An 18,251-nucleotide genomic window follows, 5' to 3' on the forward strand; every position below is an offset into this window, starting at 1 on the left:
CTGAAGGGCGCGTGAGGTGTGTACTGCCTTTCCTGGGTGACTCATAGCTGGGCTGAATAGACCTGTGCTACTATTGCAGGAGAGAGACACGTAGAGCTCCGCCAGTGCGCATCGCTCTTACCCTATTATTCTTGTACTGGAACGAGCACCTGAGTCCATTGTTGCACCACTCCTACAATTCCAGTAATAAAACAAGAACACTGTACTATCCTAGTGCTGACGACCCACTGTGTGCTCTGCCAGTGCCCCTCAATCCTGTGCCTTGCAATTGTACTTGTGAGGCTAATTCACAGCTCTGCCAGTGTGACTGAATCCTGATCTGCGCCATCCCTGCCATGCCACAAAGACCCACATGCAGCTCTCCCGGTGCATCTCAATCCTGGACTGCAGTCCCCCATTTGATTCCAGCTCTGACACCAAACACTGTTCTTCTAATGAGACTCCTTCCAAAATGTACACCCCTGCCGTTAAATTATATACAGCTCCCCAAGTGTACCTGCAGCCGTGAACCCATACACTGCTCTTTCAATGCACCTCACTCCTAACTTACACCACCCACTCCATTCCACCTAGATGAAATATAGCTTCCCCAGTCTACCTGCAGCTCTGAGACCACACGCTGCTTCTCCAATGCACCTCCTTCGTAACTTACACCAGCCCCGCCATTCCATCACATACAGCTCCCCCAGTCTACCTGCAAATTGGACCTCACACACTGCTCCTCCAATGCACCTTTTTCCAAACTTACCCCGCCCTGCCATTCAATCAGATAGAGCTCCCCATGTTTACCTGCAGCTCTGAGATAAAACTCTGCTCTTTTGAGGCCCCTCCTTCCTAACTTCACCACCCCTGTCATTCCACCACATACAGCTCCCCTAGTGCACCTACGGCTCTGATACAACACGCTGCTTTTCCAATGCACCTCCTTCCAAACTTACCCCACCCCGCCATTCCATTATATACAGCGCCCCAGTGTACCTGCAGCATCCCCATTTTATTCCAGCTCTGAGACCACATGCTGATAGTATATCGAGATCAGTTACAGAAAGTAAGTAGATATGATCTGGATGTTAATTACTTTCACAGTACGTTTATGTAGCGCCACAAATTATGACCTCGCTGTAAGGCACATAGCTGCCTTCCTGTTGAAGGGGTTGTAGTTTAAGACACAGTAAAGTAACTGTTTTTAGGACTTAAAATAAGCACAAATCCTTACTCAGGCGAGCCTTACCTGTTCTTCTTGGCGACGGTGTGCCTGTCTGTACGTTACAGGGACTTCTTGCAGAGGTGTAACTTTCGGGGTACAGAGGCTCCTTGGTGACCAGATGCGCAGGTCTATTTCTTGGGGTGCAAGGGCTCCTTGGCAGTTAGTGCTCACATCTCTGGATAGGGCACTCAGAGAGCGCCTGTCTGCTCCACGGAGCCTAACAGAAGGAGAGGCGCTGAATCCTGTAGAGAAGCCCCACCCAGCTCCTGGTTCCTGCTTCTGCCGAAGGAGGAGCTGAGGTGGGAGGAGAAACCAGGTGGCGGGTGTCTACGTCTGTGGGTCTGAGAACCCACATGGATGAGCCCCGTCATAGAGCGCCTCTGTGCTCTACCCAACGCTAGAGGCAGGAGAAGGGGAAACTGTGGATGCGCACCACAGGCTCCAGGTTGAGCCGCAGCATGTGCTGTGCCTGGCGCCGTTCAGCCGCCAGGCTGGTCTTGCACGACACGTCCCACACGTGGATGCGGGGGAAGCTGGCCGGTATGTGCCGGGTGGCCGCCTCACAGATCTCCTCCAGGGAGTGGCCCAGGTGCAGGTAGGTAGTGGGGGCCAGCTGGCTTATTAGGGGGCTGGTCCGGCCGGTGCTGCAGCTGCCGCTGCTGCTCATTTCGTGCTGATGCCCTCGATGGTGCTGTCTGTCCCGCACCCGGCGCGATGCCGCTTTCTGTACCCACGTTTCCTTTTGGTGGGGGGCCTGGTCGGGCCGGCGGAGCGTCCGGTGACTTTCAGACACCCCACATTTCTGTTATTAAGAAGCATGGATGTGGGTAGGGTCACGCTCTTCAATGAGACACAAAGCGAAGGACTTTAATTCCCAAGTACAAAATAATTACAAGGGAAAGTGAAAGAGCGCCATGCGCGCTTTGTAGGCACGCCGTGAGCATGCACATCGGCCTGGTCTGTGTGCTTAGCGACCACCGGACAGAGCAAAACCAGGAGGCGCAGGGGGCTTAGACCCACTGCAAGTCCCCAAGAAGCCGGGACCTTGCGCTCCGAGAGGCCCCCTCCTGCCGGCGGAACAACTCGAGGAGCCCCCTCCTGCGTGGCGGATAAATGGTAGCCCCAGGGGCGCCTTCCTGCTCCTCCTGCTGCTGTCCCTGACCAAGCCGCTGTGACCAGGTGAGGATGGCGGGTGAGAAACCCTGAGGTTGGGCTTTGGGGGGAACTGTGTGAAGGGGTGTATTATGACCCCCTCTCCATATTATATAACATGTATAACATATTATATAACATTATATAACATATAACATATATTTCATTGCCTGAAAGGCTGAGAGGCGTCGCTCACCGGGGCTTGAGGACATTGAGGAAGCTGAGCGGGCGTGCACATTAGGTAATTGAAACTACATCAGCCTTGTAACGACGGAAGGGAGACAGGAGATGTGACTAGCCCGTCATCACGGGCGTATTCACATTTCCAGTCCGTCCAGCGCGTGCACTTCTCCTGTCTCCCTTGGGAGGCAAGTCAACAACAATAGATCCCGCTGGAGACATCACTTTTGCGCTGCATCGCCCAGCGAGACCTAAAAAAATGGGGTATAGTTATTGGACATTAAAGCCCAGAGAATTCGATCACTTCTGGACTCAAGAGGAACCTCTGCCTAGGAGAAGAGCTGGAGAGCTGTAAGGAGGAGTACTGTCCCTTTCATATGTGCGTGCTGTGTTGGCCTGCAGTTGCTTCTTCTGCCAAGGAGAGGACAAAGACTGGAACTTTGCTGTGAACCTGCTTGAAGAAGAATCTCCAAGGATGTCTGTGTGCTTGCCTCCTGTTCTGACATCTCAGGGCCGCAAAGACTTCACCTGCAGCCCACTGTCCAGCACCTGAACTCCTCGGTGAACTCTTGCATTCAAATGGACGCCAATTCCAGTTCCTGGACCCTGAGAACTGTGTGGTTGGTGCTGCAAAGCTAGAAAAAGCTATTTAGATGCTGCCAGTGATGCCGCGGCCTGCACCGAGGTCAGCGGTACTGCTTGTGAAGTGCATGACGCCCGCCTGCACAGGAGCTCTGACGCCCTTTGATGCCTGCAGTTATTGTGTTCCCGACACAAGTGCACGCACCAACTCCATCACTGTCAGCTCCTGTATCCCATTATCATGGAGCTGATAGCCGACAAGGGTGACTTCACGAACTCTTCGACGTCACATCACCTCACTGGAACTGATGCCTTGCCACCATCGCCACCTAACTTCCCCTGTCCTGGATTTGACTCCTTGGCTCCACACGGACTTGATGCCTTGCCTTCCCCTTGGCAACCTGGAACTGCCATCTCCTTGGAACCGATGCCTCACTTCCATGATGCTGTGCATCATCTACTGACTTAGTTTCCAAGGTACTGTTGTTTGGGGTGGTCTGTGTGACCCCGTGTCCGACTCTGAGCACCTCGCAGTCAGCGCCATACTTTGAATTTATGCCTGTCACAAAGTTGTAATATCTCCAGGTTGAGCTATTTGTTTTTACAAGTGCTATGTTTGAAGTAACTGTTCTTAAAGTGATATCTCAATACATAAATGTTAGATTTTTGTAGTTTTGGACTTGTTTTGTTTAGATAAAGATATTTTCTTTTCTTTTCCTAAACTATTGTGGTGTCCATGTGTGGTGTTTTCACTGTGTTAATGTGTGTTTGGATACAAATGCTTTACACATTGCCTTTGGGATAAACCTGTCTGCTCGTGCCAAACTACCAAGGGGGTGAGTAGGAGTTTTTTAAAGTGTGTAATCCCCTTACCCCTCTACCAAGATCTGTTTGATTTCATTTAGAGATTTCAGCAGCTGAAAGCACTCAAAATCTCTGTGTGAAAATCCTGGGAAAATGAAAAATTAGAAAGTAATGAGGAATCAGAATTCAAATCAACGATTTCCCAGCTTGTTAAACCTGGCATCTTTGGCGTTGTTTCCCCTGTCTTTTTGGATTCTACCTCCTGTATTTTTGATGCTGTGCTGGATTTCGTTTTTGCTGGTTTAGATGCTTTGCACACTCTGCCACTCCTGATCAGTTCCAGAGTGTAAGTGCTCCCTGTGTAAATTGTTATAATGATTGGGTATACATGATTGGCACATTTGTATAACCAGATTGTGCCACCCACATGAGTAGTCCCAAAATGGTGTCTCAGGCCTGCCACCGCAGTGCCTGTGTGCAGACTGTGAACTGCCATGTCCTCCTGGTCAGTGTCCCCACTGACCAGGCCTTGCCCTTCCCTTTTTGTGCACATCGGGCACCCCTATGGAAGGCCCAAGGTACCCCCCTGGGCAGGGTGCAATGTGTGTGAAAGGTAGAGCATGTACTGGTGCAGGTGACATGCTCTGGTAGTGAATTACAGCCATTTTCGTTTTTCACTATTGTAAGGCTATCTTGCTTCGTAGGTTAATATGGGGGATGCTGGCTACAGTGACTACCAGCATATCTTCCCATAGGAACAAGATAGGACATAACAATCTAGTATCCCTGAACTCAGAATTTAATAACACATCTTTTGGGAAAGGTTGTTTTTGAATCCTGTGTTTGAGAACAGCACTTTTAGAAAGTTGCTGTACTCTTGTCTGACCTTCCTGTGTGCCTTGGCCTGTTTGTGTATTGACTGTCTGGTTTGAGAGTGACAGGAGCTGGGGATTCCCTGGGAGGCTGGCTGAGCCAGCCCTAGGCTGAATGACTGCATTTGCAACTTGAGTGGTGGGAGGAGATAGCACCTGGGCCTGAAGAGGGCTGTGCCAGCCTTCCACAATGCTGGCTCCACCTCCTGCTGGGCAGCTGACGACCCTGCCCCTCACTCTGAAAGGAAAGTAGAAGACAGGAAAACAAAGTGCTCAAGAAATACCCAGAACTGGTTTAGACCGGGCTCAGGGCCTACTTGCACATAGAGAACAAAGACTTTTAAGGGTATAAGTACAGGACCCCTGACAACAGAAAATTAGATCATCCTGGAATCAAGGAGAAAGCTGAAACTGAAGAAGGAAGATTGTCCAGCTGTTGCTCTGCTGGCTTTCCCTGCTTTGCTGCCAAGGAGAGGGGAAGGACTTTGCTTTGTGCTGTGCCCCCTTGCTTGAAGGAATCTCCAAGGGCCTGAGAAGATCTGGCTCTCCTCGGGCCCTTGGAACAAAAGGACTTTACCCCCAGCTTCCCCTGAGCTCTACTGAGAGAGTTCTGTCCTTCCTGGAGTGCTGGCCCATGTGTGGTGCCTCTGGAAGTTGTACCTTTGCTGGGAAGCTGGAAACCAAGCTTTAAAGACTTTGCTACAGAAGAGTTTTCGCATCGCTCGCTTCAGAGCGCATCCCCAACCCTGCCCAGGGGGGTACCTTGGGCCTTCCATAGGTGTGACCAATGTGCACAAAAAGGGTTAGGCCTGGTCAGTGGGGACACTGACCAGGAGGACATGGCAGTTCACAGACTGAAAACAGGCACTGCGGTGGCAGGCCTGAGACACCATTTTGGGGCTACTCATGTGGGTGGCACAATCAGTGCTGCAGGCCCACTAGTAGCATTTGTCATCACCAGCCCTGGCACAGCCAGTGCATTTTATTAGGGACTTCTTGGTGATACAAATGTGCCAATCATGTATATCCAATCATCATAACAATTTACACAGGGAGCACTTACACTCTGGCACTGATCAGCAGTGGCAGAGTGTCCAAAGCATCTAAACCAGCAAAAACGAAATCCAGCACAGCATCAAGAATACAGGAGGTAGAGGCAAAAAAGACAAGTGAAACCACGCCAAAGATTCCAGGTCTAACACGTGTCCCCTCCAGCTGAAAGTGGGGGAACTGCCCACCCTCTTGGGAGTTCTCTTCACTAAGGTGGAAAAATCTGGACAGACCATCAGCGTTGGCGTGTTCTATACCAGGGAGGTGTTCCACCGTAAAGTCCATTCCCTGTAGGGAGATGGACCACCTCAACAGTTTTGGGTTCTCCCCCCTCATCTGCATAAGCCACCTGAGGGGCCTGTGGCTGGTCTGAACACGGAAGTGAGTCCCAAACAGGTAGGGCCTCAGCTTCTTCGGGGCCCAGACCACAGCAGACCACAGCCCAGACCACAGCAAAAGCTTCCCTTTCAATTGCACTCCACCTCTGTTCCCTGGGGAGTAGTCTCCTACTAATGAAAGCCACAGGCTGGTCCCCGTCCTCCTCAGTGATCTGTGAGAGTACTGATCCCACACAATGCTCTGAAGCATCTTTCTGCACTATGAACTCACTGTAGAAATCAGGTGCCTTGAGCACCGGTGCTGTGCACATGGCAGTCTTCAGGGTATCAAAAGCAGCCTCGCAGGCTTCGGTCCAGTTCACTCTTTTGGGAAACTTCTTAGAAGTCAGATCTGTCAAGGGGGCAACGAGGGTGCCATATCCCTTGACAAACTGTCTGTAATACCCGGTGAGACCTAAAAAGGCTCTCACCTCTGTCTGGGTCTTAGGGGGCTCCCAAGCCAGAATGGTATCAATCTTTGCCTGTAGGGGTGCCACCTGGCCGCTCCCCACCTGGTGTCCCAAGTACACCACAGATCCCTGCCCTATCTGGCACTTGCTGGCCTTGATAGTGAGGCCTGCCCTTTGCAGAGCGTTCAACACTTCACAGAGGTGTTGCAAGTGTTCCTCCCATGTGGAGCCAAACACAGCATTGTCATCCAGGTATGCGGCGCTGAATTCCTCCAGCCCGGTCAGTACCTGGTTAACCAGTCTCTGGAAGGTGGCAGGGGCATTCTTCAACCCAAAGGGCATGACTCGGAACTGGAAGTGCCCCTCTGGCGTTGAGAATGCAGACCTCTCTTTGGCCCCATCAGTTCAGGCAATCTGCCATTACCCAGAAGTCAAATCAAAGGTACTGAGGTACTGGGCAGTTCCCAACCGATCCACAAGCTCATCAGCTCTTCGGATGGGGTGTGTGTCAGTCTTCGTGACCGCATTGAGCCCACAGTAGTCCACGCAAATCCTGAGTTCTGGAGTGGCACCGGGCACGGCAGCTTTTGGTACTAAGACCACTGGGCTAGCCCAGGGCCTGCTGAAGGGCTCAATCAACCCTAGCGCAAACATCTTGGAAACCTCTTCCTTGATGCTGGCCCTGACCTTGTCAGCTACCCTGCAAAATTTCTGTTTCACATGTAAACTATCTCCAGTGTCCACATCATGGACGCACCACTTGGTGACAAATGCAAAAACAACAGTTGATGGACAGAATGCAGAACAATGTCATACATTCACCCCAGTACAGAGATCTGGGCCTAAATCCATCAATTTTTTGCCCTCCACACCACCCCAGTTTAGACATGGGCGTATGCAAATCAGCCTTGACCCTGTGCCTCATGGGAACTGTCCAAGCCGAACTGCCAAGCCATGTCTTTCCTGGACCGGAATCAAGCATCCTAGGACCGTTTCTGGCTATCAGCCGTCTTCATCCAGGATAGCTTGACTCCAGTGGTGTGGAGAGCATGGGACTAACGTCTGAGCATACTCATCCCACTCGCGGTGACAAATGCAAAAACAACAGTTGATGGACAGAATGCAGAACAATGTCATACATTCACCCCAGTACAGAGATCTGGACATAAATTCATCGTTTTTTTGCACTCCACACCACCCCAGTTCAGACATGGCCATATGCAAATCAGCCTTGACCCTGTGCCTCATGGGAACAGTCCAAGCCGAACTGCCAAGCCATGTCTTTCCTGGACCGGAATCAAGCATCCTAGGACTGGTTTCTGGCTATCAGCCGTCTTCAGCCAGAATAGCTTGACTCCAGTGGTGTGGAGAGTATGGGACTCACGTCTGAGCATACCCATCCCACTCGGGGTGACAAAAGCAAAAACAACAGTTGATGGACAGAATGCAGAACAATGTCATACATTCATCCCAGTAAAGAGATCTGGGCCTAAATCCATCTTTTTTTGTACTCCACACCACCCCAGTTCAGACATGGCCATATGCAAATCATCCTTGACCCTGTGCCTCATGGGAACTGTCCAAGCCGAACTGCCAAGCCATGTCTTTCCTGGACCGGAATCAAGCATCCTAGGACCGGTTTCTGGCTATCAGCCGTCTTCATCCAGGATAGCTTGACTCCAGTGGTGTGGAGAGCATGGGACTAACGTCTGAGCATACTCATCCCACTCGCGGTGACAAATGCAAAAACAACAGTTGATGGACAGAATGCAGAACAATGTCATACATTCACCCCAGTACAGAGATCTGGACATAAATTCATCGTTTTTTTGCACTCCACACCACCCCAGTTCAGACATGGCCATATGCAAATCAGCCTTGACCCTGTGCCTCATGGGAACAGTCCAAGCCGAACTGCCAAGCCATGTCTTTCCTGGACCGGAATCAAGCATCCTAGGACCGGTTTCTGGCTATCAGCCGTCTTCAGCTAGGATAGCTTGACTCCAGTGGTGTGGAGAGCATGGGACTCACGTCTGAGCATACCCATCCCACTCGGGGTGACAAATGCAAAAACAACAGTTGATGGACAGAATGCAGAACAATGTCATACATTCACCCCAGTACAGAGATCTGGGCCTAAATCCATTGTTTTTTTGCACTCCACACCACCCCAGTTCAGACATATCCAATTGGTGACACCTGGGGTCAGGGAGAACAGGGGGGCAACTGACCCAGCACTTGGTGACAGTCCCTCTGCTGTTCTGGGGTCAGGGTGGGCGAGAGGACCCCACCATCCACTGACCCGTCTTGCTCCTTAGCTGCCAGAAGGTCAGGGAGAGGATCACTATCCTCTTCCCCTCCAGCATCTGTAGCCATGAGCATTGTCACTTCAGACCTCTCAAAGTGTGGTTTGAGGTGGTTCACATGCAAGACTCTCAGGGGTTGCCTGGGGGTCCTCAAGTTATCCAGGTAGGTTACTTCACTTTCCTTTCCACCACCTCATATGTCCCAGTCCACTTGTCTTGGAGCGTACAAGGCTCCACTGGCGCCATCACCCACACTTTCTGCCCAGGTTGAAATTCGACCAGAGTGGTATTCTGGTTGTACCATCTTTTCATTTCTTCATTGCTAGCTTCCAGGTTCTCCTGAGCGAGCTTCCTGAAGCGTTGTGTCTGGTTGTGGATGGCCAATACATAGCTGAACACATCCTGGGGGGTTTTCTCACGGGATTTCTCCCAACCCTCCTTCACCAGTGCGAGAGGTCCTCTAACAGGGTGGCCATACAGGAGTCCAAAGGGACTGAACCCTAAGGACTTCTGAGGCACCTCCCTGTAGGCAAACAACAGGCATGGTAACAAGAAGTCCCACTTCCATCGCATGGGCTCTTCTAGGCCCATAATCATACCCTTCAGGGTGCGGTTGAACCTTTCAACCTACCTATTTCCTTAAGGGTGGTAAGGAGTGGTGATTAATAAGTTACCCCACAATCCTTCCACAGAGACTTCATGTACCTAGAGATGAAGTTGGTACCCCGGTCGGAGACCACCTCTCTGGGGAACCCCACACGGGAAAAGATTCCCATCAATGCACGGCCCACCACGGGTGCTGTGATTGTCCTGAGAGGTACTGCTTCCGGGTACCGGGTGGCATGGTCCACCAAGACCAGGATGAACCTGTTGCCTAACGCTGTCTTGGGGTCCAACGCCCCACGATGTCGATACCCACCCGCTCGAAAGGGGTGCTCACCACAGGAATGGGTTGGAGGGGTGGCTTGCACTTTACTCCAGTCTTGCCACTGGCCTGACCTGTTTGGCAAGACCTACAAAAGGAACCAACGTGCTTCCTTGTCTGGGGCCAGTGAAAGTGGGTGACAGGCCTGTTTAGGGTCTTGTCTTGCCCTAGATGTCCTGCGAGAGGTACGTCATGAGCCAGACCCAGTAGGAAGTTTCTGAAGCGTGCGTGCACCGGGCTCAGCAAACTTAGGCTCGCCACATAACAAGTCATCTTCCCAGTAGATGAAGTGATCTCTGGCTGCTCCACCTGCTGCTTGGTCTGCAGCCTGTTGCCGCATACCCACCAGAGACGGGCACTCTTTCTGCTCTTGGCAGAATTCCTCCCTGGAGGGCCCACCTTCTTGGTGCCAATGGGTCAGCTCAGGTAGGTCACTCAGTTCGGCCACCTGTTCCCCTTTAGGTTCCAGGGCATCCCCCTCGGGGTCTGCTTCCTCCTGGACCATGGGAACGGCTGGGGCTGGTTTCCCGCGCCCTCTGCCCGTACCTCTCCTGGCAGGTCTCTGGGCCACTGTTTCAGGCTCCAGTTCTGCTGAATCACCCCTACTGGCTGCCATAGCACGCATGGTCACACAGATCCACGCAGGCAACCCCAACATCTCCAAATGAGTTCTGTGTTCTACATCCACTGACAACAACTTCCAAAACCACCAGAGGCTCCTCCCAATCAAAAAGAACAATGCCACTTTGCCGAGGTGTACTGATCTGTCAGCTGCAACTACACGGAGGAGTACATTAGGGATACACTGCTCTTCAGACACCCACTGACACCTCACGGATGTCACGCTGGCCCTTGTGTCTCTCAGAGCCTCTATCTCCCTCCCATTGACGGTCACCTTCTGCCCATATTTCTTAGTGTTCAGGGGCAGTAAGGTTTCCTGGACCATCTCTTGGTCTCCTAAAGAGACAAGGGACATAACTTCTAGCCCCACCTCGCCACTAGAAACCAAATCCCCCCCCAAAGCTACACTTGCTAACCCTGGGGCTGGAGCACCAGTAGGTGCTGGGGGGTCTTTTGGGGCACCGGTTGATAACATGTCCCACCTCATTGCAGTGAAAGCAGGTAGGGGGACATCTGGTGTCCCTTTGGTCTCTGTAGTCCTGCCGGCCTCTAGGAGGCCATGGCTGTCTAGGTCTGGGGAGTCGGGATTCCTTCTCCAGAGAACTATTTTGTGGCCCTTGTGAGGACTCCTTTTGGTTACCCTTGTTACCCTTGTGCCCCCACTCTTCTGCTGGGGACCCTGCCTACCTTTGGCTGTGATACCCACAATTCCTCTGTGGACCCTGGTACTGGTCCAGGGGTCAGCCTCCTTATCAAGCTCAATGGGGTCTGTCAGCTTGCTGTCTAAAAGATGCTGGCGCAGCTCTGGAACACAAAGACTACTCAAGTGCTCCCAACTAATTAAATGCAACAACCCCTTATAATCATTTATTTTGCTGCCCGTCATCCAACCTTCCAGTGCATGTGAGTACAAATTCACACACTCCTTCCTGGTCTCAGATTCTTTCTTCTTAGAATTTCTAAACTGCAGCCTGTACTGCTCTGGAGTAAGTCAATACCAGAGACATATGCCTCCTTCATATTGGGGTAGGTCATGGCACCTGCTAATTCTAAGGGCTCTAGAACACTCCTCCCTGAAGCCTCAAAATGTTTCCACAGACCCGCCCCAATGCTGTTCAGGCACACCATTCATTCTCAATGCAATCTCATAGGAAGTAAACCAGGCATAAATATCCTCACTCCTATTGTAATTCTGCACCAGATCCTTGGGAATATATACTTTGCCCCCATGCACCGGCTGTGCGCTGCCACCATTTGAACTGGCATCCACCTCCTTGGCTTTAAGATCCAGTTCTCTCATGCTCAACTCATGAGCCAAAAGCAATTTCTTCTCCTCTAGGGCAAGGTCATCTTTCTTGTCTTCCGCCGCCCTTTCCTTCTCCATTTCCAATTGCTTCATTTTCAATTTCAGAACTTGTAAGTCATGTTCTCTCACTCTTTGTTTCTCCTCTAACTCTTCTTGGGTGAAACCCCCACCGGAATGGTTACTGCCAGCCCTTGAGCCTGCTCTGCCCACGGGCAGATATGTGATTTGAAAACCATTCCCTGTATTCACATAATTTCCCTCTTGTGCCTCCCAATGGGCCTTCAAGATTCTCTGCAGCTCATCCTTCCTGTAGGCGGTTTTTATGGGGCACTCAAACTTGTGGCAGAATTTCCTAAGTTCCTCAACTTTGTAGGAATACAAATCCTCAATGACAAATTCCAACTCTACTTCTGCCTCCTTACTGGATGCCTTCCCATTCTCATACATGATGCTTTGAAGAGTTACTCAAAAATAGAATCAAAAATCAAAAACAGTAGTATGCGGTGGCGTAATGGTCTGCACTCACTAGTGATGTACACCAATCACTGTGGGTCTAGTACAAATACAAGTTCAAATCCACACCGCTGACCAACAATGTTAGAACTGGGGGTCTCTAGTTGGCAGAGGTAGGTACCAATGTCCAAATAGGGACCCTTACTTCTAGTCAGGGAAAGGAGGAAACCCTCTGAGATAACCCCTGCTCACCCTCTAGGTAGCTTGGCACGAGCAGTCAAGGCTTGTCAGAAGGCAATGTGAAAAGTATTTGCACACTCACAATAACACAGTGAAAACACCACAAACTGACTCCACAACAGTTTAGAAAAATAAAGGTATTTAATCTAAACTACACAAAACCAAAACGACAAACATCCAACATACACAGTTCAAGAATATAGTTGCAAAAGAGTTCTTAAGGTTGCGATAAAAATAATCCACAGTTGCGTGAAAAGTTCACAGTTGCGTCAGGTTTAGACAACAGTACCTTTAGATGTGACAAAGTTCCAAAAGCAGAAGCTGGTGCGGTGGAAAACAAGCGATGCGTTGCTCCTGAGACCTTGGGGAGGCGATGCGACAAACCCGCTGCAGCAGCGGGTGGGTTGCGACAAATCCGGTCCGTATGGGGAAGAAGGCCACTTGTATGGATTCCGGTGCGTAGGTTCCGTAGGAAGTTTGTTCTCGCAAAGGCACGATGCATCGATCTCGTAGGGGCTGCGACGATCTCCGGGGTGACGATCAGAGCTGGTCCTAGGCCTTCTGAGGCCCCGGGCGAAAGGGAAGATGTGAGGCCCTCTAATTGCATATTGTGTCGCAAGAAGTGACATCACAGAAAGTGACTTCGCAGGACTTTTGATCCTAGTTATTTGGGGAAATATAGTAATTTCAGCTTCATTTTTTCACAAAACCAGAAATAAATATGGATAAATACAGATAAAATTGGCAACAAATAAATGTGGATAAATACAGACAGAAATGGCAAAGAAATAAATACCATAAAACCGGGAGACCAATTCATAATGTACCACATCATACTGGAGAAAAACACATCTCACACCAAAACCCCCAAACTAAAGCTCCTAGGCTCACTAGGATACTATGTTATTGGGTTTCTGCAGTGATTTGCCATGGAAATATATATGTTCACAACAAATTAGTTGGTGAGAATGTATGGCAAATCACCAACATACTCAAGCACCATGTGGCACACGCTCATCTTTTTCCTCACGCACCAAAAGCTACAAGCAAAGAGGTGTATTTATGACATTAGTGGCCTTGGGACACCTGCTTAGCACTCATCATGTTCCACAGTCAACTCTTATTCTACTTCATCTGCAAAGGATACACCATTAGATAGGCGGTTCAATGCCCCTGACACTGGCGCCTGGCGGCCAAAGGGGAAGGCACAGTATTTTTCTCTCGAGAGTTATTGAGCGTGGAAGAGGACAGTAGCAGTGCTGTAGCACGCACTCATTGTTGTATATAGCGCTGCAAGGCCAATATGGGCTTTGGGCACGATAAAACGCACTGTGCTGCAAAACATGATGCACATGATAAAACGCTGCATGGTTATCAATGCATGGTTAAACTTATCAATGAGACAAGAAAACAGCAGCTGAACGTCGCCTGTAGGCTTTGTGGTGAACTTAAGTTTCCCATGAATTTGGAAGATTCGGCTGTTAGCCTGAGACTATACCCTAAAGCAGGGGGTGGGGGGTTTGTTGCAATTTTTATAAAGCTTTACATGAGCACCAGTTCAATTACAGAATTCCAAGACCGTCACCTGATTCAGGCGGGACCACCGATTTTGTAAGCCATAAAATGACTTAATGTTGTCTGTCGCCCGCTTGAAATTCCCTCTCCCTAAATAGAGTTCAATGTGTGACATTCATTCTCCTTACTTGTTTTTATTACGTTTTTTTTTTTAATTCTCCCGCATACTTCTTCTAAAATGGATGCATAAGGCCACAATAATTTTTTAAGCACGGAGATTAGGTGATATGCCTAGAATCACAGCATGTTGAGCGAGGTGAGCCGACTTCGAGATTCAAACCTGGTTGCCCACTTCGAGTGTTCAGTGTTCTGGCAAACTCAAAAATGTGCAGTATGCAGCAGAGGCAGATTCATTGAGAATATATGAAGGCCCCAGTATCGCTCGCTCGCTACAGTGAAGTATCACAATCATTTTACGCCCCACCACTTGCAAATGTCACCATGATCCACCACTGGAAACTTATGAATGACGACAAGCGATGGATCAGGTGTCTCTCTGCATGCAATCATCATCATGTACATATAATATAGCAGGAGGTCTCACTTCTTACCTTAAGACGTTAACCAACTTATGCCGATCAACAACGAACGGGGCCCGCGTCCCGAACCGACTCCCGACTCCACCCTCCTCCTGGCCAGGGAGCACGCGTACGGGGTGCATGCTGCGTCACAGTGCTGTTAACTGCAGAGCGTGGGCTGGCCGCACCAGTCTGCTGCATCCCGCAAACCGAGAAATTCCCGCCGCTACAAAGGCCGAGATCGCCGCAGCGCCTGGCGGCAAGGCCGAGATCACCGTAGCGCCTGTTGCCGCTGCCAGAGCCGTTGCATCCTTCATTTGCGGGACACAGAAGACCGGTGCGGGAAGATTACCATCGCTGCAAGTGTCGTCGCAGAGCCTGTCGTCGCTGGGTGAGATCGCCGCACCCCTTGCTTGCGGACCGCATCACATCGCTGCGAACATCGTCGCAGAGCCATCGCATCGAGTAGCTGCGAAAGAGAGATCGCCGCTGGATCGCGCATCGTCACCCCAGAGATCGGCGCAGGCCCTACGAGATCGATGCATCATGCCTTTGCGAGAACAAAACTTCCTACGGAACCTACGCACCGGATTCCATACAAGTGGCCTTCCTCCCCATGCGGACCGGATTCGTCGCAACACGCCCGCTGCGCCAGCTGGGTTTGTTGGATCGCCTCCCCAAGTTCTCAGGAGCAACGTATCGCTTGTTTTCCACCGCACCAGCTTCTGCTTTTGGAACTTTGTCGCATCTAAAGGTACTGTTGGCTAAACGTGACGCAACTGTGAACTTTTCACGCAACTGTGGATTATTTTTATCGCAACCTTAAGAACTCTTTTCAACCATATTCTTGAACTGTGTATGTTGGATGTTTGTCATTTTGGTCTTGTGTAGTTTAGATTAAATATCTTTATTTGTCTAAACTGTTGTGGATTCAGTTTGTGGTGTTTTCACTGTGTTACTGTGAGTGTTGGTACAAATACTTTACACATTGCCTTCTGAATAGCCTGAACTGCTCGTGCCAAGCTACCTAGAGGGTGAGCAGGGGTTATCTAAGAAGGTTTCCTCCTTACCCTGATTAGAAGCAAGGGTCCCTATTTGGACAGTGGTAGCTACCTCTGCCAACTAGAGACCCCCAGTTCTAACACAGGTATTTCCTAATTTCTAAAGAGACCCTACGGATCCAACTTGTAATGACCCAGATTTCCTCCACCCCTAGAGTTCCTAGTATTGACAGCTTTTTGAGTGGCAAAATGTTCAGGCCACTTTGAAGGCCTTAAACTCAGCCATGCTACTAAAACAGTAACCAGTGGTATTTTCAGGAAGCTTGTTACATCTGTGTCAGTGAATAGGCTGTGTCCACCTGCGAAGAGAGATGGCTTCCTCTGCCTATGAAGTCACGTTACATACATGCCAACAGTTTGAAACAAGAAAGAGGGAGATTTTGGTAAAAGAAATCAGGAGACTTCATTTTCCCCATTGATACATGGAAGCTAATGCAATTTCAGGCGAGAAAAAGTTGAAAGAAAAACATTTTTATCTAAAAAAAACTGTGATTCTCCCACCTGAATGGTTCTATTGGCATGTACACGCTTGGACTGCTGGCGATAAACATCTCTAGTTAAGTGGAATAATTTTATTTTTTTCTGGGTTCTAATTCTGTATCTAAAGTTATAACCCTGGAATTGTACCGTAAAAGCAGCAATCATAAGTAGGGATGTTCAAAGTTTTTTTTACCTGCAAAGTTTTTTTCTGTAAAGTCTCTGATTTTCGCCTTTGCAAAGTTTCCAGGTTCACTAGTTTCAACCCATCAGTGTTTTATGCATTGTGAAATAGTTTTCACTACATTTCGAGATAATTTTCATTCTAAACTATGCCTTAACTGGAAAATGTATGCATATTGTTTTCTAAGCAGGTTTACCCCTTGGACAGGTTTTCAATGCACAAAAGAAAATATTTGCTACATTTTTTCTCTAAAAGTTTATCGTTTACAGAATATTTCTATACTCAGTGCCATTCCAGTGCAGAAGAACAGTAATGTTCTGCAAAGTATATCTGATATCCAACAATTGGTAAGTTTTAAATAAGCATATGCGCAAAGTGAAAACCTCTGTAATCTTCGAATTGAGAATTTTACCCAAAACCTTTATTTGAGATACAAAAAAACTCTACCACTTGTGGCTGCAGAACGTCACAACGTAATAAATGAAAAAACGGAAGCCAGTTCACGCCAAATTCAAAGCTTGCTATGAATTGTTTTTAAAAGGAAATAAATAATCCGTAGCAGTAGCTAAAATATGTCAGACTGTCATGACGGTGTCCTCTTTGTTTGATCTGCGTCCCTAGACAATGACACAGGTCAACGTGACGCCTTGGGATGGCGTGCTTTGCACGTTGCGTCACGGGTTACTTGCATAATTTAATTAAACAGAACTGAAGGCTTTCTCAGCCATTCGCCTCATTTGCATCAATAAATAACAATATGGTCCTAAGCCAAGCACCTCGCTCGCCTAATAGCAATATGGACCAGTTTGTTATGTAAACTAATATTACAAGTAGGGTAAGATGCAAATTAAAAGCACAGTAAATGGCTGCTTTTGAACGAAAATCACTTTTTAATTAAAATCTCTCGTTTTTGGGAAATTATTGAATTATTAATGACTGTTCTGCTGCGAGTATTTTTAAGTAGGTGGGAGAGAACATTTGTGGGTTAGAAATGTGCATACCTAATTTTGCTAGAAAAAAACGGCAAAAAGTTGTTTTTTTAGGGATACTTTGACGGTAATAAAGCTCTTCTGCTAATGATCCATGCAGACTCCCTCGGCGTCTTCAAATTGGAAACACTTCTGCCTTCCTCTGCTTCATTACCACTGCAGGGGGGTAGGCGGGAGGTATTTAGGGCAAACGAATATTGGTGGATATTTAAGGGGAGCAAAAATTGAACTAATTATTATCTCCGGATCCCATTAGCTGTGCACTTTAACTTGCATGTTGAGTTCTACTGGTGCGTAAGAACAAATGTAGGAAGATAGCGTGCGACTCATACGCGACACTCAACAGGACCACGCGTTGTCTTGTTTCATTTCGCTCAAATTGTTTCCCTTCCTGAGCGGCATTGACCCCGGTGCCAGCTATCCTTTATTAGTCGGCCATTGAGGGGGGTGAATGTCTTTCAGCGGTGCCTCAAAGCACTGAAGGGCTTTTTGGTACTCTTTAACTTCAAGCAAACAACTTCCCCATTGGCCACCCATGCTCATGCAATGTCACTCAGGGGTTACGAAGAATTAGCACAGAAACTAGGCTTAGAATCAGGGAAGATTTTAACTTTTATATTTTATTTTCCAGAATGATGGCGCCAGACAGAGAATATTATTTATCAGTGACGGACAGCAGCAATAAAACAACTACTGTCAATTATGTAGAGGATACACTGTCAAACAAGTTTGGCTGGATGGCTCTGCTGGTGGATACAGAGACCTACACACTGGCATTTGATGACCCATCAACCAGAAATCACCTACAGGTAATGTGGTTAATAGCATGAAATGCATTTACCAACAAGGCGTGAAATAATATAAGTCACACAACTTTAAGTGAAATTATTGTTTTGCGGATATTTTACTGCCCTGCTGTTGATTGATATCCGGTTAATACTAGGCCAACAAGAGGATACGAC

At 48.8% G+C, this 18,251-nt stretch overlaps 1 protein-coding gene across 1 annotated transcript in view; it reads left to right on the top strand.

Annotated features, from left to right (window-relative positions):
* Positions 1 to 18,251, top strand: part of PKHD1 (PKHD1 ciliary IPT domain containing fibrocystin/polyductin) — a 2,083,594-nt gene that overhangs the window by 1,566,723 nt on the left and 498,620 nt on the right. Inside the window, exon 48 of the mRNA XM_086926200.1 lies at positions 17,921 to 18,098. Coding sequence (XP_086782326.1) covers positions 17,921 to 18,098 — 178 coding nt within the window. The remainder of the gene's footprint in view (positions 1 to 17,920; positions 18,099 to 18,251) is intronic.

The sequence above is a fragment of the Lissotriton vulgaris genome, chromosome 6 (assembly GCF_964263255.1).
Source record: "Lissotriton vulgaris chromosome 6, aLisVul1.2, whole genome shotgun sequence".
Lineage (NCBI taxonomy): Eukaryota > Metazoa > Chordata > Amphibia > Caudata > Salamandridae > Lissotriton > Lissotriton vulgaris.